General features: G+C 42.4%; 1 protein-coding gene across 1 annotated transcript in view; it reads right to left on the reverse strand.

Moving 5' to 3' along the window:
* Nucleotides 1-24,961, reverse strand: part of ptprfa (protein tyrosine phosphatase receptor type Fa) — a gene marked incomplete at its 5' end in the record, with an annotated part of 414,741 nt that overhangs the window by 150,899 nt on the left and 238,881 nt on the right. Inside the window, one exon of the mRNA XM_083911493.1 lies at nt 24,703-24,915. Within this exon, the coding sequence (XP_083767619.1) occupies nt 24,703-24,915 (213 nt within the window). The remainder of the gene's footprint in view (nt 1-24,702; nt 24,916-24,961) is intronic.

A 24,961-nucleotide genomic window follows, 5' to 3' on the forward strand; every position in this document is an offset into this window, starting at 1 on the left:
GCGGGCGTTTGTTATTAGACTTCTGTGCTAGTCACGGATTGTCTATAACTAACATCATGTTCGAACATAAGGATGCTCATAAGTGTACGTGGTACCAGAGCACCCTAGGCCAAAGGTCGATGATCTATTTTGTGATCGTATCATCTGATCTGAGGCCGTATGTTTTGGACACTCGAGTGAAGAGAGGGGCAGAGCTGTCAACTGATCACCATCTGGTGATGAGTTGGGTCAGAGGATGGGGGAAGATTCTGGACAGACCAGGTAAGCCCAAACGAGTAGTGCGGGTGAACTGGGAACGTCTGGAGGAGGCCCCTGTCCGAGAGATCTTCAACTCACACCTCCGGCGGAGCTTTTCTGGAATCCCTGTGGAGGTATGGGGCATTGAAGCGGAGTGGGCAATGTTAAAAGCTTCCATTGCTGAAGCTGCAGCAGTGAGCTGTGGCCTCAAGGTCTTAGGTGCCTCAAGGGGCGGTAACCCTCGAACACTGTGGTGGACACCGGTGGTCAGGAAAGCTGTCCGACTGAAGAAGGTGGCCTTCCGGGATATGTTATCCCAGAAGACTCGAGAGGCAGTTGCAAGGTACCGACAGGCCAGAAGGGCGGCAGCCTCTGCTGTGTCAGAGGCAAAGCAGTGGGTGTGGGAGGAGTTCGGAGAAATCATGGAGAAGGACTTTCGAGCGGCACCAAGGTGCTTCTGGAAAACTATTCGACATCTCAGGAGGGGGAAACTCGGGAACCGTCCAAGCTGTTTACAGTAAGGACGAGACGCTGGTGACCTCAGCCGATGAGGTTATCGGGCGGTGAAAGGAGCACTTTGAGGTACTCCTTAATCTGACTAACACGCCCTCTTTTGTAGAGGCAGAGGAAATCGGTGGATTGCTTACTCCAGGTAGGGAATGAGTCCTTACCCCAAGTGAATAAGTTCAAGTACCTCGGGATCATGTGCACGAGTGAGGGGACGATGGAGCATGAGTTTGGCCGGAGAATCAGAGCAGCGGGGGCGGTGTTGCAGTCGCTCTACCGCACCGTTCTCGATCTACCCGTCAATCTTCGTTCCTACCCTCACCTTTGGTCATGAAAGCTGGGTCATGACCAAAAGAACGAGGTCCTCCTTAGAGATAGTTTAGAAGTTCAGCCATTCATGAGGAACTCGGAGTAGAGCCGCTGTTCCTTAGTGTTGAAAGGAGCCAGTTGAGGTGGTTCGGGCATCTTGTAAGGATGCCCCCTGAGCGCCTCCCTAGGGAGGTGTTCCAGGCACGTCCAGCCGGGAGGAGGCCTCGGGGAAGACCCAGTACTAGGTGGAGAGATTATATCTCCACACTGGCCTGGGAATGCCTCGGGATCCCCCAGTTAGAGCTGGTTAATGTGGCCCAGGAAAGGAGAGTTTGGGGCCCCCTTCTAAAGCTGCTGCCCCCGCGACCCGACCCCGGATAAGCGGTTGAAAATGAGATGAGATGAGATCATCAGCAGACACAGTTTGTCAGGCTCAGACTTTAAGCCAACATAGACGATGAGTCCTAAAAGTGCTCAGAATAATACAAGGAATGAACTTTTGTCGATCGAGACCATGGGATATGGTTGAAGTTGAGATTGTGTTGAAACTGTTTTGTCAGATCCTAGTTCTATTAACTGTTAGGATATTTTACTGACTAATAATTAATTATGACATTATTAATGAATTAAATATGGAAGAAGGGTTATGGACAAGGGGTGAGAGTAAATATGTTATTCTTCTTACTCCTTTCTGAGCTGAAAAGAAAAAAAAGTTATTGTACATTTCACTTTTGCTTTACGATTTTCATTGCTCTGCAAATATTGCCTGGAATGTCTAATTGTTTGACTATTTCGATTTTTGCTGTTGTTTTATTCTTTCTATTTTATGTCTTTACTTGCTCAACAAAAATATTACAACTACAGAAGGTATTACTACACAAGTATTGATGTTGCAGCCACAGCATATTTCACCTAGAGCATAGTGCCATAAAACTCCATGGCCAATTAACAATTAACACATTAAAAGAAAACATACTGTTGCACTGCAGTGAGCATGGCATTATTGTGAAACAACTCTATTTACTGCATTTACAACCTCTGCAGGGGAGATATGTGTTGGGCAGATGTTTGTGTGCTTGCTCACTTTTTTCATTTTGCTACATTCTATGTAAATGGATGATCCTGTGCCACCTGATGCTGCAGCACCAGCAAGTATTGTTTAGCCATCACACTAATTATATAAAACTTGGTAGGCAATGAAAATCTTGAATAATGTGACCACTGGTCATAATAAAACATGTTTATTTTGTTTATTACCAATGGCTGAAAGCCTAATTTGGGACACTTTTTCTGGAAAACTCCAAAGGAGGTGACGTTTTGCGTGATTCTCTTACCCCTATTCAGCTTACCAGGGGCGGAGTGGGACACAAAAGTCCACCGGGACAATTCTGACTGCACCGGCCCACAACGGGCCCAACCCATCCCACCAGGACAGGGGGTGTCTCTATGTGTGTGTGTGTGTGTGTGTGTGTGTGTGCGTGTGTGTGTAAAACTCGCGGTGCAGACTGTGATATCACCGTTTTCCTGTCAACTCACCTGCTTCACTAGTTGACGCCTGGTTGTTTCGGAATAAATACGTGATTTTAAACCACTTTGAGTCACTCTCCTCTAGCATCTGCTTCTTCTTCATTCTGGTCTTTTCAGCCCCTCCTTTTTCCTTTCTCTTCTTGCCCTCCATCAGGTGTAACTGAGCAAATCAAACACACAAATCCGATTCCTTTTCCACTGTAAGAAAATCCACTACTTCAACCTTGCCCTCTTTCTCTCCGTCTGACAGTCGCTCATCCATCCCCATTCGTTCATTGGATAAACGCAGAGTGATCATTGGAGCGATACGCAGTTCCCATTTCCAATGAGGCTTTGCTCCGACAATTCTACATTAATTTATGAACAAAAAAACAAATTCAGTCATTGGCCATTTTATGTTTGTGATCATAAAAGTTATTTAACGTCTGAATAAAAATAATTAGATCAAGATAGAAGGCTAAACAAAAATCAGTAGGCTTGATTAATAAGAGTGAGTGTGACACTGTAGCAACCATAAGTGAGATGTAGAGACACAACAAGTGTTAGATATAGTGGTTGGACTCACTGTGTCTACAGTTTATAGAGATTTCTGAGATTTTGACATGAACGCGCTTGATTCTGAAGAGTTTTAACTCAATGGGCTGGTCATGAACATTACACGGCTGCGCAGGGCAGTCTCTCGCGGTTCACTTGAGCTTATTGGCCACCGGCCGACCGGGAAATCTCCCGGTTGTCCCGATAGCCACTCCGCCCCTGCAGCTTACCTACAGTCAACAGTGATAGCTAAATGAAGTCTGCTAATTCAACAAATGAACTGACAATTTGTTTGTTCTGCTATACTATTTGTTTTATTTTTATGCATTTGATCTGATATTTTATCTAATTTCTTTGCGGATTTACTTTATTGTCTTCCTGTAAAGCACTTTGTACTTTGTTTGAAGTGTTTTGTAAAACAGATCACTGTAAATATTGTATTATTCCCTTTGACACTGGCATACATTACACCCCCTCTCTGCTCTGGTAGTGTTCATTTAAACTACAAATCTTTATTTTCTATGTGGCACAAATCTCTCATTGTCAGTAATCAGCATTCAATCAATTCTGTCACTTTCGAGTGCCAGTATGAAATGGCAAATGCCACTGGATCAATTCAGTATACAAAGGTTTATGACACTCGATCAGTGTCAAACAATAGAACCTGCAAGCCTATTTTATTGTTTTGTTTAAACCAATAAGAAAAAATGCAAAACTTCATTGTATCACAGCAAAGGGTGTTCTTTGAGCCAACGGTAGGTTTTTGTTTGTTTTATTTTATTTTGAGTTTTACCCTGCAACTCCTCATTTTGTATTGTACCTGAGTGCATACTCCAAGTGATTGCATGTAGGTCTCTGAACTGGACAGCAAACAGTGTCGTGTCGAGTCGTGGGAAATTGCATTCTTACTGTTTCATCTGTACTATTGAGTGTTTAAAGTATCAGATTGGCTGACATTGCTGAGCCTGACTTATTGTATGAAATGGACATTGTGGCTGTGGAAAGTATATGTGTAAATAAATGGCTCACCGCATCCCAACGCTTTTGGCCCAGAACACACGTCCTGAACAAGCTCGCCCGTTTGCCATATATATATATATATATATATATATATATATATATAGATTCCCTGATGGCAACGCCCTGCCAGTGATCAGATACCCTGCGGGAATAATCAGGTGGCCAATGGACGAGATACAGACCACAGATGTTAAGACCCGGAAGCTCCTCACCATGCATGGCGGGTTCCACCCCATATCCAGCACCCTGAGACTGTACGCAAGCCAAAAGGAAGGATGCTGTGGACTAGTGAGCGTGAGAGCCAATATCCAGGATGAAACATCCAAGCTCCATGAATACATGAAGGATAATGCCCCCACAGATGACGTACTCAGTGAATGTCTCAGACAATGGCGAGCAAATGGGGAGATGCTGGAGGAGGAGCCAACATTGGAGGACACGGCATGTACCACCGGAACATCACTGAAGTGGCTGATCTAAAAAAGTCCTACCAATGGCTAGAGAGGGCTGGCCTACAGGACAGCACTGAGGCACTCATCGTGGCTGCACAGGAGCAGGCCCTGTGCACCAGAGTGATAGATAGAGGCCCAGATACACACTAGACAAGACCCAAGGTGTTGGTTGTGCAAGGAGGCACCTGAAATGATCCAACACATAACCGGGGGGCAAGATGCAGGCAGGGAAAGCATACATGGAACGGCATAACCAAGTAGCTGGCATAGTGTACAGAAACATCTGTGCAGAGTAACAACTGGAAACCCCAAGATCCAAATGGTAAACTTAAAGGTGCTGGAGAATGAGCGAGCAAAGATCCTGTGAGACTTCCAGATACAGACTGACAGGATGGTAATGGTAAACCAACCAGATATCGTGGTGCTGGATTAAGGGACAGAGGAAAGCTGGATGTGATGAAAGGTGGATGTGGTGATACCAAGCGATGGGAACATCCGCAAAAAGAAACACGAGAAACTTGAAAAATACCAAGGGCTCAGAGAGGAGCTGGAGAGAGCCTGGAAGGTAAAGGTGAGAGTAGGGGCAGTGACCCCCAAGCTGGAGGAGTGGTTACAGCAGATTATCTCTCTCTCTCTCTGTCTCTCTGTCTCTCTCTCTCTCTGTCTCTCTCTCTCTCTGTCTCTCTCGCTCTCTCTCTCTCTCTCTCTCTCTCTCTCTCTCTCTCTCTCTCTCTCTCTCTCTCTCTCTCTCTATATATATATATATATATATATATATGTTTGTGTGTGTGTCAATGACGTTTAACTCAGTCAGCTCACACAAATTAACTCTTTTAAACAAAGCAGTTGAACAGTCAAAAAGTCCATAAAGGTAAAAAAAATGAACTTTTTTTTTTAGATTGGATAAAGTATACATTTTTGAAAGTTCATCATTAAACTTGTTCCATAGAAGAACACCCTTTGCTGTGATACAATGTTATGCATTTGTTCTTATTGGTGTTTAAACAAAAAAATAAAATAGGCCTACAGGTTCCTATCATTTGACACTGATCCATTGTCATAAACTTTTTTATACTGGAATGATCCAGTGGTATTTGCCATTTTATCATGGTAAATACCATTTTTCTGCTGGAATACATAAAATGGTATATGACATTTCATACTGGCACATGATGTTTTTCCGCTTGCATGCCACTCATGTCCTGTGGTATTTGCCATTTCATACTCAACAACATAACACTTCAAACAAACAAAGTACAAAGTGCTTTACAGGAAAACAATAAAGTAAATCCAAAGATAAATTAGATACAATACCAGCTCAAATACATTAAAATAAAACAAATAGTATAGCACTAGGCCTATATAATGGACAATAAAAGAACCATAAAATCAAACGATCAAATCGATTCAGGGTAGGATATCGGATAAAAGTATGCTTTTAAACTAGGCTTGTAATGTGTGATTGCGATCATCATTAAACATTCCATAAAGTAGCTCAGGAGGCTAACTACAGTCCGGCTGTTTTCGAAAGCATCTGTAATTTCAAAAGCAACAACAAGCCGATCGCACATATCCTAACAACAGAAAGGACCAGAGAAATGTATACATCCCTTCATTTACAGCGTTATGTTGTGATATAACTTATTTAGTGTCAATTAAGACATAACATGAACATGTTATCTAATTAAACATGACAATATGTACAGTGCATATAGAGAATCACGATACCCTTTGAAAGTCACTTTTTTTGTTTTACAGCCTGAAATGATAATACAAAAAATGTATAGTTTTTCCACCATGATTTACACATTTTGCCTTACAACATTTAAGTGAAATGTTTTTTTCAGCATTTCTGAAAATTAATAAAAATGAAAACCTAGAATAGCAGGGTTGTGAAAAGTGATGAGTCCCAAGATGTAATACTTTGTGGAGGCACCTTTTGCTTTAATTACAGCCATCAGTCTGTTTGGATATGTCTCTACCAGCTTTGTGCACCTAGATTGGGAAATATTTCCCCAATCTTCCTGCAGAACTGTTTGAGTTCAGTCAAATTCTGTGGTGAGTGGTGATGGACTGCACTTTTCAAGTCCATCCACAGATGTTCTGTGGGATTCAGGTCAGGGCTTTAACTAGGCCACTCTAGGACATTCAGCTCCCTGTCCTTTAGCCACTGTGTTGTTTTTATGGAGGTGTGTTTTGGGTCGTTGTCATGCTGGAAGGTGAACCACCTGCCCATTTTCAAGTGTCTAACAGAGGGCCACAGGTTTTCCCCAAGAATTTAGGTATACTTGGCAGCATCCCTTTCCCCTTCAGTCCTGACAAACTGTCCAGTCCCTGCTGAAGAGATACAAGCGCACAAAATAATGCTGCCACCACCAGGCTTCACTGTAGGAATTATGTGTATTGGGTGATGTGCTGTGTTTGGTTTCTGCCAAACATAGCTCTTAGAGTTCTGCCCCAAAAAGATCAATTTTGGTCTCACCTGACCATATCACCTTTTGCCACATGGCATCAGAATCTTCATTATGTTTTTTTTTTACGAGAATCAGTGTGACATTTTTTCCGAAGAGGCTTCTTTCTTGCCACCCTGCCATACATGTAGAACTTGTGAAATTGTTGTCACATGCACAGATTGTCCAACCTCTGCCATTAAGACTTGTAACTCCTTCAAGATCGCCATGGGCCTCTTGGTAGCTTCCCTGATCAATCTTTTCCTGGCTCGGTCATCCAGTTTGGAGGATAGCCCTATTTAGGCAAGCTCTGGGTGGAGCCATATGCCTTTCACTTCTGGACAATACTCTGAACGGTCCTCAGAGGGATGGTTAAAGCCTTTGAAATCTTTTTAACTCCTAACTTGTGCCTATCCACAACTTTATCCTAGAGCTCTTTGGAAAGCATCTTTCCAACCATGGTGACTTTTTTGTGTTACCATGCACTACTAGGAGTAGAATCCTCAAGGAACAGCTGATTTTATTCTGAAGTAATCAAAACCACCACAGTTGATGTCAGGTGGCCAATTAACTTTGTGTAATCTGGAAGGTGATTGGTTATACCTGAGAATGTTTATGATGGTTATTCTAAAGGGACTTATGACTTATCCAACACTGCTATTCTAGTTTTTTTTTTTTTTTTTTTTTTAGAAATTTGGAAACAAAGATTTCACTTGAATGTTGTAAGGCAAAATGTGTAAATCAGGCTTTTTGTATTATCCTTTAAGGCTCTAAAACTACACAGGCTGATAAAGGATCTCGGCGTCTCTCCCATTTTAGACGTACGCATGTGTGAGTCCCAGAGACCTGTTTTAGACGTTCACTCCTGTTTTTTGTGACATGAGAAATACTTAAGAAAATACAAACAACAAGTGATTGAAGTCATTATCAGACTTCAGATTTTAGATCCATGCTCTCTTCAAAGCCTTCAAAACTGTCATTTAACTTGCAGAATACAGGAGTTGTTGGTCTGCCGCTGCCTCTATCAGTTAAAATGTTTGTGTTATTGCGTGACTTTGGTGAATGCTAGCTGCTAGTGTAGGCCAACAGCTACGTTCTATAGCAACTGCCTTGCTATGTTCAGCTAGCCCACTAGGGCCTATTTTATTGTCTACACCACATTTATTAATAAAATCTATTTTAAATAGAATGTGTCTATAACTTTCATATTTCCATATTTGATTATCGTTTTGCATCGGGTAAATAAAAAAACAAAATACCACGGCCTGAGCTATTGCTTAATTAGATAACATGTTCATTTTGCAAGACCTCGTGTATGTAAATTTAAGATTATTTAATGAATTTCAAGGCCTTCAACTATTGTCAAAGAAAGATACAAACAAAAGAGATTTATGTTATAACAACAAATATTTTTAATAAGATACTCCTATCAGAAATCAGATCTCTTAGTAACCCTCTGCCTGACACGCATGACCACAAAGCGCTGAACTTATGTGCACCCGCTGCTTCTGCTTCATGTCAATGGCTCACCAGACTCTATCAGAAGGGTTTTTATGAGCAAAAAAAAGACAAACTGACGATTAGTCAACTATAGGCAAGACGTGATGAATAAGATTCAACTATGAATCACCCCTAGTTCTTGAACTGCTGAACTATTTGCTCACACAGACAGCCTTTCAGGGATGCTCCTTTTATACCCAACCAGGAACCTGTTCACCTGTGGAAAGTTCCAAACAGGTGTTTTTTGAGTCCCAGTCTTTTGTTGTCCCTGTCCCAACTTTCGTATATTTGCAAAAAACAATAAAGTTTATCAGTTTGAACATTAAATATCTTGTTTTTGTTGTGGATTCAGTTGAATTTTGGTTGAAAAGGATGTGCAAATCATTGTATTCTGTTTTAATTCATTTCACACATACATATTTATGTTTATATGTTTACTACTACCTATCCCTTTGGGTGTGGGTGGTGGGTTAGGTGGGTTTTAAGATGAAAAACAAGAGAGGAGTGTGTAGATTAGAGCAGAGCAGACAATATGATCCAGTGAGAATGTGATGATTTAAAAAAAAAAGCCATACTTTGCCTTAAAAAACCCATACAGATTATTCAGTTCACTAACCCAGGTGCGCTCACATTAGCCAGCCATGATCAATACCATCCCTCCCAAATTGTTCTCCATGAAACAGACACCACGTTTCTCCTCTGGTATCCAGCCACTAATGCATGCTACACAATATATTTCCAATTGCAGTTATCATATTACGAATACGTAGAAATAATAAACTAAAATATTAAATACATTTAAAAGCTAAAAATAAAAATTTGAACAGAAAGCAGATACAAAGCCTTTTTTCACACTCTTTGGTGCAAGGACCACATGTTCTTGTTGGGCTTGAACAGCATGTTTTTGGAAGAGTATATATGAATGTGAGACTATACTAATAAGTGTGATAAAAGGTGTGTGAGGCAAGTGTGTCAGATGAGAGATCTGTACTGGTGCTGCATGCTTAATCACACCAAGTCAAAGGCTAAGGGTAAGCAGTTGTGTTTGAACATACTGACAGTCGCCATTTCTAGAAAATACTCGGCGGACTGGAAATGGCTGAGGCAACAAGGAAATCATTTCACCCAATAGGCACAGGCATGAATAAACCCTCATGCTAAATTTGAGAATAAGTCCCTACGCCTTTAACCTGACTCCACTAGGTGTATTGATTTGGATGATTCTCATTTGCTCTGCATATCCATCTGGGAACTCTGATTTGGAGAAGGGAAGGGGCGAAAATACTAGTTGCTGATTGGATAACCATCTGTCTATCACCAACATACGGGCCAAATCAACCAATCAGATCAATGAAATGTCTGACTTACTAACAGCGTTGAGACAAAGCTCAGAAAGTAAACAACATGTGGGTAAAGGATATTTACAGTTTGTGTAACAAAAATTTACGGATCTAAGAGGAAATTTCAGGTGCCCGGTCCATATTCCAACAGAATGATCCAAGAGAAGAAGTGGCAAGTGGCTTGCTCGATAGCTGCTCTCATCTCATCAGCAGAAGCCACCATGTTGCTTGAGAAAATGAGAAATGGTATTGGGCTCAGATGACTTGTGTACAGAGGTTTATACAATGCGTTAGTACATGTGCATCTTTTGAATCCATAGGTTGTCAAAATGGGTTTTATTTTTCTTCTTTCTATTTTTTTTTCCTCATTTTTTTTTTTTGCATGCCACCTGGTTAGCATTGCTTATTTCGTCTTCTCTGTTAGGTACTATTGTAGTGGTGAGAGAAATGAAGCTTGAAGTCAAGTGGATTAAGTAGTGGAGGAGGTGGAGTTGAGTTGATGAAAGGGTTTTTATCAACAAGCAAATGTTTTAGAGGTGTACTGTGGAGTTTCTTTGTAGTGCTATAAGCAATATTTTCACAAGTGTTTCCTGTTTAGTTTGTATCACATGCACTTCTAGGTATGAGGGTTAACATGTACACAAGGATGCAGGTGATGCAATTTGGATTTCTTCTGCTTCTTTCACTCTATTCCAATGATTGAATATTCCACTGAATATTATTGATATTCTATGTTTTACAGGACCTTTCTCTTTGACCCTGTTGGGGCTGGAGGCACACATCTACCTTTACTTTAAAGTACAGCCACTTAACACTCAGTACATCACATTACATTTAGCTTTTGTCCAAAGCGAGATGATTGATCACTGATTGATCACAGGGTAGCGGGGCGACCAACTGTCCAGTGGCAGTGTACTGTGGGGTTTGCAGCCCATTACATTACATTTCATTTAGCTGACGCTTTTGTCCAAAGCGACTTCCAATAAGTCCATTCAACAATTAGGGTACAAACCAGAAGAGCAAGTTATTAAGTTAATGTGGGAGCTGCAAATAAGCCGATCTATAGAGTGCTAAATATAAGTTGTTTTTTCCCCCCTATCTTCTCATCTTCTTAGCCAAGATGCAGTCGAAAGAGATGCGTTTTTAGCCTGCTGCGGAAGATGTGTAGATTTTCTGCCTTCCGAATGTTGATGGGGAGGGAGCGGCAAGCCGATTTGCCGCTGCAGAGTAGAGAGGGCGGCCTGGGGTCTAACATTTAATCATGTCCTGGATGTAAGCTGGGCCTGATCCGTTAGTAGCATGATAAGCAAATGCTAATGTCTTGAAACGGATGTGGAGCAGGTACAGGAAGCCAGTGAAGGGAGCGGTGTAGTGTGAGAGAACTTAGGTAGGTTGAAGAGCAGTTGAGCCGCTGCATTCTGGATGAGCTGCAGAGGTCTGATGGCACAGGCCGGCAGACCAGCCAGGTGGGAGTTACAGTAGACCAGCCAGGAGGGAGTTACAGTAGTCAAGGTGTGAGATGACAAGAGCCTGGACCAGAACCTGTGCTGCCTTCTGGGTCAGAAGAGGAAGTATCCTTCTGATGATGTGCAACATATATCTGCACAATCTGGTATTTTGCAGCAATGTTGGCGGTAAGGGAGAGTTGGTTGGTTGTCACAAGTGTCACATCCAGGTTCCTTGCAGTGTGGATGGGGGCTACCACAGAATTGTCAAGGGTGACAGTGAGGTATTGGGTGGGAGAGTCTTTTCCAGGAAGAAAGCAACTCTGTCTTGTCTAGGTGGTATGCGGACATCTATTGAGAAATATCAGTCAGACAGGCAGAGATCCGTTCTGCTGTAAATATCTCAGACTGGGGAAAAGAGAGTTTTTCCAGTAAGTGTTTCTTAGTCTATTATGTAAATCCTTGGTTTCTCTACCTGCTTTAGAGGCCGTTTGAATCATCTGCATCAGTGATCTTACACAGCCTGGAGTGTTTTGTGTGAAGCTAGTAGCTACTAGCGTGATTTGTGTGTAGCTAGTGGCTACTAGCGTGATTTGTGTGTAGCTAGTGTCTACTAGCGTGATTTTTGTGTAGCTAGTAGCTACTAGCGTGATTTGACACGGACAAGCAGACACACACAATAACTATTATGCCTACCACGCCATGTGAGGGCTATACAGTCCTTCAAAAGGCAAATCAAAAGATTGCTGACCTGAAAGAAGACATCCGTCGCCTCTCCAATGAAATGAAAAGGAAGGACTCCCTCTTGTCCGGTTTCATGGAAGTAGCTTCACAGCAGTCCAAACAAATCAGTTTCATGGAAGTAGCATCTCAGCAGTCCAAACACATCACTTCCCTCAACGCAACTATCCAGGACACCACCATCAAATGGGACCCCGTCGCCAACCTTCAACATTCTTCCTGCTCAACTCCTAACCATCAGGAGTCATGGGTTGAGGTGGTGGTCCGTGGTGGTACCAGTCGGGCGGTCCGGTCTGCATCGCCACTGCACCTGGACCTCTCCAACCGCTACACGGTACTGTCCGATGACGCCATGGCCCACCCAGATGACCCGGCTGTCGCTCCGACATCGGCCGACACTGTCACCTCACCGCGGGAAATTAGTGTCCAGGCGGGCAGCCACTCCACCGTGAGGCCGGATCGACGGCCACTGACCAAACAGTGGCGTCTCCTCGCTGTTAGATGTTAAGGGACGCCGTACGCAGACGGTCTGGACGTCTTCCTCGCACTGAGCCAACAGAGGATTCTCCATCTGGGTTCAAGGCCCCCGGACCCCCGTCACATCACACACCGTCCGAGACTGACCACCTCCAGCCGGTGACCACCGGCGTGCAGGCGGGTCGCGCACCTCGAGACCACGGGAGTCCTCCGCCGTCACCTACCCGTACTCGCCCCCTCGTCTCCCCGACCACACTGATAACCGGGGACTCCATCGTCAGGAATATTCGCTTCTTCAATGCTGTCACTCGCTGTTTTCCTGGAGCCACCGTGCCAGACATCCTGGACAAGCTCCCGGAGCTACTGCTCTCACTCCCTAACACTATCAGTCGGGTGATAGTTCACGTTGGGACCAACGACTTAGCCCGGGAGCAGTCAGAGCTGACCAAAAAGGATTTTAATGGTCTTTTATCCTTTTTAAGTGCCTGTGGTAAGTCTGTTTTTATTTCTGGCCCAATCCCCACAGTAGTCCGTGGAGCAGGGCGTTTTAGCAGATTGCTCAGTCTCCACAGCTGGCTCCAATCAGCATGCACAGCCCTCAACATTGGTTTTATCAACAATTTTAACCTGTTTTGGGGCCGTTCAGAGTTCTTCAGGAGCGATGGCCTCCACCCCAGCACGCTGGGTAGCCGCATCCTTTTGGCTAATTTGCAGTACGCTGTACAATCTGGACAAACGACCCACTGACTCACTACTGATACACGTGCACACGGAACCTCTGCTCCACACTCACCTACACCCTCCCCCTCCCCCTCCTACACTACACACGCCCACCTCTGCTCCACACTCACCTACACCCTCCCCCTCCTACACTACACACGCCCCCTCTGCCCCTCACTCACCTTCACCCTCCCCCTCCTACACTACACACGCCCCCTGTTCAGTTTCACCTGAGTCACAGAAAATCCACACCATCAAAACCAGGATCTTACACAGACAAATTACACCCAGGACTGTTTTTAGACCACACTGTGTTTTTAACGTTCCTTTAGAAAGACATGACGAGCGCACGTTCAACACAGACATTAAAATAGCTGTGCTGAACGTGCGCTCTCTTTTAAACAAAGCCTTTATCATTAACGATGTCATTTTAGATAACAACCTAGACAGCATTCTCTTTACAGAGACATGGCTTGGCACTGATGCACCTGTTGTTCTCACTGAGGCTTCCCCACCAAATTTTAACTTTTTATTTTCTATTAGAGGGGGACAAAGAGGAGGCGGAACTGCGTCAATAACCAAAGACACCATGTTGTCAAATGAAGTCTTTTTTAACAAATATTTATCATTTGAGTATCATGCCTTTGTTTTTAGCGGCCCCCCCATCCTCTGTATGACAGTCTACAGACCACCCCGCTATACCACCTCTTTTAACAGTGAATTCTCAGAGCTACTGTCAATAACACATAGCACTTATAACAGAATACTAATAACCGGTGATTTTAATTTACACATTGATAATTCCTCAGATCCTATGTCGAGAGAATTTTTAAACCTTCTCCATTGCCTTGATTTTAATCAACATGTCACGCAGCCGACCCACAGCAGGGGGCGCACCTTGGACCTGGTCATAACCTATGGCCTGTCCATTGGTGCGCCCTCTGTTGTGGACCTGGTTGTGTCTGACCATTTCTGTGTGTTTTTTACAATCACCAGTTTTAACCAGCAGGAGGCCCCAGTGAGAACAGTGAGGAAACGCTACCTAACTTTTGAAGTGGCTGCAAATTTTATCCAGATTTTACAGAGCACTCCTGCAGAAATTTTACCAGCACCATGTGATTTTATTGTTGACAATTTTAAACATAAAATAAAATCAACGCTGGACTTGCACTCTCAATAAAAAGAAATATGACAAGACCGACACCCCCGTGGAGAAATGCAGAAACTAAAAAACTAAAGAGAAACTGCAGGAGTGCTGAGAGGAGATGGAAAAAAACAAAACTGACCGTTCACTATGAAATTTTACGTGAACATCTCAAAACATACAATAACGCAATCAAACAGTCAAGAATCTCCCATTTCCATAAACTAATCAACGAACATAAAAACAACCACAAATTCCTCTTCTCCACAATTGACCTTTTAACAAACAAAAATTTTAATAGATCCTCCAAACACCAACTGACGCCCTTTGTGAGGACTTTGCAGACCACTTCAGAAATAAAATCAATGACATCAGATCGAGTCTTTTACCCCAGCAGATTTCCAATGTTGACACACCTGGATCATTGATTTTACCCGAGGAAACACTGGAGAGTTTTGCCCTGGTTGATGCGGGGACACTTGGTCGAGTCCTCTCCCAAGTAAAGTCCACAACTTGCCTATTAGATCCGATTCCCACACCGTTTTTCAAAACACTTTGTGGATTCTTTGAGGATCAGCTTTTATACATGGTGAATGTCCTCAGGGGGCCAGTTTGGGAGTTGTCTCTGATCTTGGCCGCGGGGGTTGCTGTCCCGTGGACGGTTCCGGCCCGGGCGGCTAGAGGGCTCTGCACCTTGGTGCGGAGGCTCCTGTCTGCTCGGGTTGGGGTGGTCTCTGTGGCGGTGCTCCCTGTGACCTTGGACTGGGATCTCTCCCGGTGTGGTTGGCCCCCCAAAAGGTAGCTTCCTCTAGACTCCTCTGTACCTCAGGTCTCGCTGCCCGGCCATGTCTCTGTAGTGACAGCTAGCGTTGGTGTAGGTGTGAGTCTGTGTATCTGTGTGCCTGCATGGCTGTGTGTGTTTATGTGAATGTGTGAATGAAAGTATATACATTTGTATGTGTCTCTGTGCATGACTGTGGGAGGGTTGGGTTCTTTTAACTTTCTTCTCCTGATTTTATTTGATGTTTCTTTTTTTCTGTACATCTCTGTGAGGCACTTTGCGATACTTTTCTGTATGAAAAGCGCCATATAAATAAAGTTTGATTTGATTTGATTTGATTCTGTATGTTGATTAACACAACAGTCGAGCTGTAGATAATTGCAGGGGGATTGCGGAGAGGAGCCACATGGGGGTTGCAAATGGTGACATTTGGTGATCGTAAAACACTGATAACATCCACTGGGGTCATAAACATTGGCCAGTGTGTTTTTGTTACTTTGATGTCCTTGTGTTTGTAAGGTGCTGTGATGTGACTGTATATATGCTGAAGCTACTTGGAGAGAGGCAGAGAACATTTCAGACCCGGTTGGGGGAGCGTCTCTCCTGTATGCATGCAGCTTAGTAAAGACGTGATTTGAGAAACACTGAGGGCTCCAGAGAATTTCTTTCACAGGGTGTCATCACCATAGCTTGATAGGACAAGCCATGTCAGAGAATAACAGAAGGAAATTGGTGTAGGTAGGGTGTGAATGAAGGGGTGGGGGGTGTGTGTGGGGGGGGGGGGGGTGCAGAAGTTAGAGAACATTGAGAAGAGTTTTCTGGAGGATATACATTAGTCTGATATAAATCATTTTTGGCAGCAGAGATGAAGGAGGAGAGAAGAGATTGATAGATAAGCAGGTCATCAGGGTTTTTTAAAATAAAGAGAGAAACAGTCTATGGCCGTGTAAAAACACACAGATTTTGCAATACTTGTAGCATGTATTACAAGAGAGAGAGATAGAAAAAAAGGAGTCTTTTTTCCTCCTATGGTCTCCCTGGGTATGCATTGCATTTGAGTATAATAATAATAATAATAATAATAATAATAATAATAATAATAATAATATAGTGTGTATATATATATAATATTATAACTATTATTATCATTATGCTATTATATTAGTATTAAAATATTATTGTTGCTATTACTGTTGTTATCATTATATTAATATTATGTTATTATTGTTATTATTATAATTATATCACTATATCATCATTCTTATTATTATTATTATTGTAGCCATAGGATGTGTTGTCTCTATGTCTGCTGTCTTCACAAATCTTCTTTCAGAAGCTCGTCTGCTGATAACATTAAGTATAATTTGTATTTGGTAGTAAAACCAGCATTTTTAAAATATCCAAGTACCATAGCGTCATAGCTACATCTTTGACGTTTTTAACAAATCAATACTTTTGTAATTTGGTCCAAAATTCAGCGAATAATTCTACTCAGAGATTGAGGAGTTCCTCTTTCCTTTGTATGTTGATGCAATGCTGCTTCTGCTAGCCCTATTCCAAGATGGCGGCAGTTTAGGCATGTCCCATCACAGCGTCTATGGATATATGTCTATGCCGCCCCTCCCCTTTCCATGTGCATCCCGAACACACACACACACAGATGACAGACTTTGCTAAAATGCCCTGAATAAGGGGGAGAGATATGCACATTTGTTGTACTTTTACAACTCAGTGTCAGTAAATATTGTAGGCCTTTAGTATTGGACTTAAAGATAGTTACAAGCCTGCACGAGTAGAGTTATTCAAAGTTATTTAAAGCTTAAATGGGTCCGTTGGGTTCTGGGTCCTGTTACAAAAAATGGCACTTGGTTGGCGTGGCCAATGCCTAGTTGGGGGACCCAGTGTGATATCTTTTCATGGGGCCCAAAATCCCTGGCAGCGCCCCTGTCTGCAAGCTGGAGAGAGTAGGTGGGTTTTTCAAAGAAGAAAAGTGTCATTAATAGCAGTGGGAGGACTATTGTTTCCATTGTCCATAGTCTCCCCACAGAAGTGCATTAGCTTCATAAAATAGGCAGAAACATTGTGTGATTCTAATGTGTTTTGACAGCTGTCATTTTCAGAATTCTGAAGATGTTCACCTCAGTCGGAGCCCTCTGCTCACAGCTCCTCTATCAGCGCCAAACTGGATGCTATCCAGTAAGCATTACCACAATCCCTGGTCCTCTGCACTGCCATCCTTCACTCTTCCTCCCTGTCTTTTCTCTTCAAAGTCCAGCATCCCTCCTACATCAGAAGCATCTGAGCTATTCTCTCTCTGATGATTGCAGCATTTCCCGCCTTCTCAAGTAAGTATGTCTATGTATATCCCTCAGGTACTCCCCTCCCATTCTTTCCGAATGTATCCCCCATTCCTCCATCTCACTCTTCTCCTCACCTTTCTGTCGCTCCCACAGGGCCCTGCATTCAGAAGAAGCTGCTGTTCACTGCTCACTTTCCCCTCCCTCCTCTGCTCTAAGTGTTTATGGCTTCTTTCTTATATCCAATTTCACACGTCCAAGCTTGTTTACCAGTAGTGGGGGCCACAGAAAGCCGAAGTGCCCCTTTTGCTTCAGTCTGTACCCAAAGACAAGGGGAGTGAAGGTTAGCTGCAGTTAAATACACATTAAGTACACATTAAGGTTCCCATATAGTCCAAGGGGCCTTGCAGGGCACTAGGCCTCTCTAAAGGACTGAGAGTCAAGGCAGCCTGTTCCATAGCAAGGATATCCATAAAGTCATTTCGCCAGAGTTCTATACTGGTGCAGTTGTTTTTGCGTTCCTTCCAATTAAGAAGGATAGTCCTTTTTGCCGCCAAGAATGCAAGTGCAAAAATATTCTGTATATTTCTGGACTGTATACCATCAATATCGACTCCAAATAGACACACAATTGGACAGAGTGTAATTTCAGTATTGAGTATAGATGTTATATCATTGACAATATCTTGCCAGAATTGTTTAACAGCAGGACAATTCCATAGCATATGTATTAGTGTTCCCACCGACCCACAACCATGCCAGCACATATTTGACACCAAAGGATCAATTTTACTCATTATTTCAGGGGTCATGTAAGCCCTATGAATTATTTTAAACTGGATCATTTTATATCTGACACATGAAATGGTTGTACTATTTCTAAGTGCTGCATTCCATTGTGATTCGGAGATAGGCAAACCCATGCCACATTCCCATTGACATTTAGTTTGTAAGTTTGTACATGGGTTCATTGCAGACAGTAATTTATATATGGTAGACACAGTGCCTTTTCTTTTTATGGCTACTATTAGTTTGTTCTCCAAGTCTCTACTCGTCCCCAGCAGTTGGCTTAAGGTACAGTGCCCTGATCCAATTCTTGATAAAGGGGCCAAAGCCATACTTCGGTAGAGCATAAAACAGATATTTCCATTCTACTCGGTCGAAGGCCTTCTCGGCATCCAGCGACACAGCTATTGCCGGATGCCGAGAGGTCTCCGCCGCGTACATGATCTGAAGCAGCCTTCTCATATTGTTGGATGCATAGCGGCCTTTTATAAACCCAGTTTGGTCAAAATGGATCAGAGAGGGAATTACCTTTTCAATTCTCATAGCAAGAACCATGGCGAATATATTGTAATCCGTGTTTAGGATGCTCAGTGGTCTATAATTACCCATTTGGAGATGGTCTTTGCCTGGCTTTGGTATCCGGGATATCGATGCCTGCCGCATGGTTAATGGTATGGATTGGTTTGAAACAATGTCATCAAATAACATTTTCATGATGGGGGTTAGAGCGCCATGGAAGCACTTAAAGAATTTGCTACTATAACCATCATCTCCCGACACTTTCCAGTAGATAATGATTTAATAGCTAGTTGGATTTCGTTTTCCGAAGTTGGAATATCAAGTGAATCTTTTTCGTGCACATAAAGAGTTGGAAGTTCAATATCTTTGAAAAAGCGCTCCATTTCCTCTTCACTCCCACAACATTCTGTTTGATATAATGAACTATAAAAGTCAGTGAAAGCTTCATTAATATTAAGCTGATGAATAACTAAAGCCCCATTACTATTGTAAATACTTGAAATTGCTTGGCGGTTTTCTCTTTGTTTCAATCTAAGTGCAAGCATTTTACCTGCCTTATCACCAGATTCATAATTTTTACGACGCAGCTGGAATAATGCAAATGCGTTTTCTTCATGTAATATAGCTTTAAGTTCTGTTTTAGCACCATCAACAGCTATTTTTAACAGGGTGTTAGTGGGGTCCATCATGTGTTTAGATTCTAGCTCTTTGAGTTTGTTAGTTAGACATTGTTTCTTGGCCATTTTCTCCTTTTTCTTAGCCGAAGCATAGCTTATGATCCAGCCCCTACACTTTGCCTTATAGGCCTCCCAAACAGTCTGAATAGAAACATCTGGTGTAAGATTAAAACTTTTGCGTTCTTTCCTCAATCATAGATACAAAGTCTTGTTCCCTTAGTAGCGAGTTGTTCAATCTCCATTGTTTTGTTTTGCTATTAGTTACATTTGGAACAAAACGAGCAGACAGGGGAGCATGATCAGATAAAATAATGGGATGGATCTTACAATCAATTACATTGCCAATCAAACGTTGTGAAAATAAAATATAATCAATCCTTGAATAAGAGAGATGCGCGGATGAGTAAAAAGAGTATTTGCGATTGTCAGGGTTAACTGTGTGCCATACGTCAACTAATGCAAATAATTCTTGCAGTTCTTTCAGTGCACCAGACAAGGTTCTGTTTATAGGGAGAGGGCGTCCAGACCTATCCACAGCTGCATTACTAACTAAATTGAAGTCACCAGCCATAAGGATGGGATACTCTGCAAATTCAGCCAGCAAAATATTCATTTTAGACAAGAATGTATTTTGTCCCATGTTTGGGGCATAGATGTTTACCAAAACACATTTTCCTTTTGCAACAGACAGAATAGAATTAAGTATCTACCTTCCTTATCAGATATTTGCTTTATTAATTGAAATGAAATTCTTTTAGAAATCAAAGTCGATACTCCTCTGGAGGCGCCATTGCCTGGTGCCGAATAAACCTGGCCCACCCATCCTTGTCTCAACTTGGCTGATTCTAATGCATTCGTGTGAGTCTCTTGTATCATTGCCAAGTCAGATGACAAGGGTTTCAGATGGGACAGGATTCCATATCTTTTTGTTTTATTGGAAATGCCATTTACGTTTCAGCTAATTAATTGGACACCATTAGAACCCATTATACATGTGCAACTCTTCTAAATCATCCCTGCAGCTACATAGAGGAGTAAGGGAAGAGAACATAAACACAAACAATACAAAATACGTACTAACATCACCAATGCCATCAGACAAAAAAGAAAAAAGGCAATGGATACAGAGTCCATCACCAGATCGTGAGCATAACAAGAGGGCATCGCTGTTCCAAACCACTCCGCTCAATCCTCAAATTATTGACCAGCGGAGAATCCGCTTAAGCACCAGCGTTAATGAAGTTCTGTGTTCAATAGGGTCTAAATGACTAGGCAAGCCTACAAAAAGTCCCAGAGTTCAACGTAATCAATGAACTTAACCCCTCACATATTCCCATCCCTTTTTAAATAGGGAGTTTATGACAGATAAGGCGTATAATAAAGAGAGGCGGGCTTACTAGCGCTGGTGCAGTTGAAAAGGCCTCGCAGGTCATTTCGTGGTAGGCTTAGGACCAGTCCTTGAAGGTTTCAGGAAGTTTCATTTTCAAGTCTTCAGCAGCCTCCACTGCGTTCTTGTATATGCTCGTCACACCCTCGATAGTGACGTATCCTTTTGAAGCATCTTTCTGATGTTGTCATATTCCGCTCGTTTTTTCCTGAGCTCCATCGGTAGGTCTTGTTGTATCCAGAATGCTTTCTCTTCCCAGGCAAGTTTCTTTTTCCTGGCCGCTGATTGTAGGATCCTCTGTCTGTCGTTCCATCTCAGAATGCGTACGATATAAGGACGGGGAAGTTCTTCGAGATCCGGTAGTGGTCGCCGGGTACGCCGTTGGCTCTCCACTTCAGGTGTCGTCCTCGAGATCTAGGATGTATCTCAAAATGCCATCCAGCACACCAGGAGTTGATTCTAGACCTTTGGGTAGACCCAAGAACATCAGATTTCTCTTCCAAAAATCATCTTCCATATTATCCATTTTTGTTTGTAGAGCGCCCACATTCTTGGTCAGGGCTTTCACCTTTTCGCTATCGGAATTGATATCAGACTCAAGACTTCTGATCCTAGTTTCCGTGTTCGAGATTCTATTGTTCATGGCGCGTGTGTTTTTCTTCAGGTCTTTAATTGAGTTGGTTACTTCAGTCATTTTAGTATGAAACGAAGATCTGAAGTTTGCAAACTCAGTCAGAAGGTGCTGCGCCCATGCAGGTGTCTCTTCTTTGTCCACGATTTGTTTCATTGCAGCACGCCGCTGATTAGTTTTCACTGTAGATCTTGTTTCACGGGAAGGCCCAGCTTTAGACATACAGGCGAATCTTGTGGTTAAGCTTTATCATCACGAATCTCGCACTTCTGTTAGTTAAATGACAAACTGCCAAATCAAACATTTTGAGGAGAGTGGTGTATAGGAGCGCTCAGCAAGCCATCCTCTCAGTCACGTCGATACCAGCTCTATTTTTGTACGGGCCTCAATCACATTCAGCCAAGTGTTGGTAATGAATCTCTGCTTTGCTGCTCTGTTCTTAACACAATAAAACAATCATTGTCAAAGGCTACACACTCCATGTCCTATTGATACTGGTAATGCTGCTTAGTGAACTCCTATCTATCCTGATAGTCGCGAAGAAAGGCAAGGTAGGTTCCTGTGTTTCTCAAACATCCTCTAGGGGTTAAAGTGTGATTTGGCAGGTGGGCAAACTCTAAAATCTAGTGTAGGGAAAAGGAGTAAAGATGGACAATGCAAGGAGTCGAGTTTTTATTCAAACTAAATCATGACTGATGAGATAAAGTTGTACTCTGTTAGATTTTCTTCTATTTAATTGTCTTTTTAGCTACTATCTATCACAGATGGTGATTGATCATGTGACCCACTAATGAAAGCACTTGTTGCCTTTTTCATGATTATTTCAATATCAATGTCTGTGGAGACATTTGCGGGCTAAATGTTAACTCGTCACTAACTTTATGCTGCGTTCACTTGTTATCGGAAATCAGGAACTTCCAACTTGAGACAGGCTTGTAGTAAGGGCAGAAGTGTAATAGGAACGTGTGTGTGTGTGTGTGTGTGTGTTTGTATTGAAGAGGGTAACATATAGGGGACGAACTGGAAGTAGAGAGGTGAATGTGTTTCAATAATGTTTACAAAAGAGAAAAAAAAAGTCTGTGCTGCCAAACAATATAGCATTTAAAAAGCTCAGTGCTCACTTTACATTGCGTGGCTCCTGCAAACTTCACTCAGAAAACAATGAGGGCATAACAGCATCTGTTTTAACCCAATATTCTCTGGTTTAGCTCAACTGAAAAGACAAGCAACAATCCATCAGCATGTTAGTCTGTTCGTAACTGGTAGACTACAGCCAATATAATTTTCACATACTGTCTGACTGATTTTAGTTTAAATAACAGACACTCAACTGTCCTGCAGTTATTACAGACAACTAACCAAACACACTTGCCTCATTCGTGAACTCACAGTGATGTGCTGCTGCAGAGGACACTAATGTATGAAACCAATGTCAATCTCTCATATCATCTCATCTTCAACCGCTTAACTGGGGTCGGGTCGCGGGGGCAGCAGCTTTAGCAGTGGACCCCAAACTTCCCTTTCCCAGGCCGCATTAACCAGCTCTAACTGGGGGATCCTGAGGTGTTCCCAGGCCAGTGTGGCGATATAATCTCTCCACCTAGTCCTGAGTCTTCCCCGACGCCTCCTCCCAGCTGGACGTGCCAGGAACGTTAATAGATTTCCATTCATACACGAAAAAAACTGTCTCGATCGCTTATTTGATGTATGCAAGTGTCGAAGAAGACCATGGGATGATTTTACACCATAATTTCACTTTAAGAGACCACAAATGCAGACAATACAGCAATAGATCTGCATATTAAAAACCTATACATGTTGCATCAGCCTTCCCCTCGTCCTCTGGTGTAGTTTTATGATTTATTAAAGGGCAAAAGGTGTCAAGCTCAGCCTTGGTTTTGGTGAACTTTTCCTGACACTGTACTGCTGCATACAAGGTATCCTGTCTAATATTCAACTTTGCTTCTCTCTCACGTGGTTATAGCTAGCTTTAACTTCTATAAGAATGCAGGAGTACATGACATAAAACAATTGGTGCTAGGTTGGGCAGACAATCATACAGTATCATAAAGTATCATTAATTTTCACAGGTCGTACTCATTGCAAGGCTCTTGCACTATATCACACAAGTTTCCCTGTTATTGTGTTATGTCTGTATCTTATCAGTTTGTTGTAAAGATGGGCAGATGCTCTATGAATTAGGCAATCATTCAAATTGGCTGTTGTTTGACCTTCAGTTTGAGGGCAGTCTTGACAGCAGATTAAATTCTTGAAGGATAGATGATCTGGCTGTTGGATGATCAGATGGATTTCTGACAGGTCTACAGTATGAGCAGCTTGATTTCCCACATGGTTGCTGTCAAAGAGCTGTTGTAAACTGTAGTGAGATTATTTCAGTATTATTAGAGTAGTATTCGTGGCTGACTGTATTCTAAACAAGAAACACATCTGAACCTCACTGCAAAAACAGACGGAACACAGGCATATTGAAATGATCAAACATTAACAGGGTTCACCTGCTCAGCCAAAGAGAAAACTTGAGTGAAAAAACACATCAAGTAGATAAATATAAAATTAGAAATAATGAACAATGTTAATGTTCTTCACATTGGTTTATTCGTATATTAATCATATAAGTTGAATTTACTCATTTATTTTTATATGATTTGATTACACCTGGTTGCTCTGGAGGAAATGGACATGATGGTGTTATCCTTGCAGCTATGAAGAAGTCACAGCTAATGAAATATCCTCGAAAAGGCAAATTATTTTATTTTCAAAGATCTTATACTTGTTTGCTGCCAAACTCTGATCAGAAGTGTAGCGTAACATGGCTCTCTGCAGGTAAGCTACACAATTAAATGAATCAACATACAGTGTAAGCACTGAACTTCAAACCATGTAGGCCATTAACAACAGATAATTTACCAAAGCTGGCTGAAATAAGCAAAATTAACAAATTGGACACATTGAAGGTGAACATTGGAATTCCTTACCATTCTCTTTTTTTGCTTCATCCACCTACTCTGGTTAACACTGGCTCTGATGATTGTCTTGTGATTACATAACAAGTGGCCAAAGAGTCTTGTGATTGGCCAAAAAAAATGCAATGAAGGTATTATGGCCAAACACCCTGAGTTCAACCACAGAAGCTTTAAAATACTGTATATTAAAGGTGCAATTCATGGTCATAGTCTTATAAATACATAGAGGTCACTCACAGACTCATGGTCCGTCAAGTCAGCCAGAACAAAGCAGCGATACTGCTGCTGTCCAGGGAGGGCTTTGTTGTAGTAGCCGTTGTATTTCTTCCCATCACCCAGTGTGAATATCTCAGGCAGAGTGTCCAGCTTGGCAGTGATGTAGGGCTGCAAAAAGTCCTGGCTCTGTCTCTTCTTTCTCTGTAGACTGCTGTCAGAACCAGCCTCCAGGAGCTGCCAGAAGGACGACACAACAGGTGACTTTGGAACAGGCATATCA

Source organism: Echiichthys vipera (assembly GCF_963691815.1).
Source record: "Echiichthys vipera genome assembly, chromosome: 3".
NCBI lineage: Eukaryota > Metazoa > Chordata > Actinopteri > Perciformes > Trachinidae > Echiichthys > Echiichthys vipera.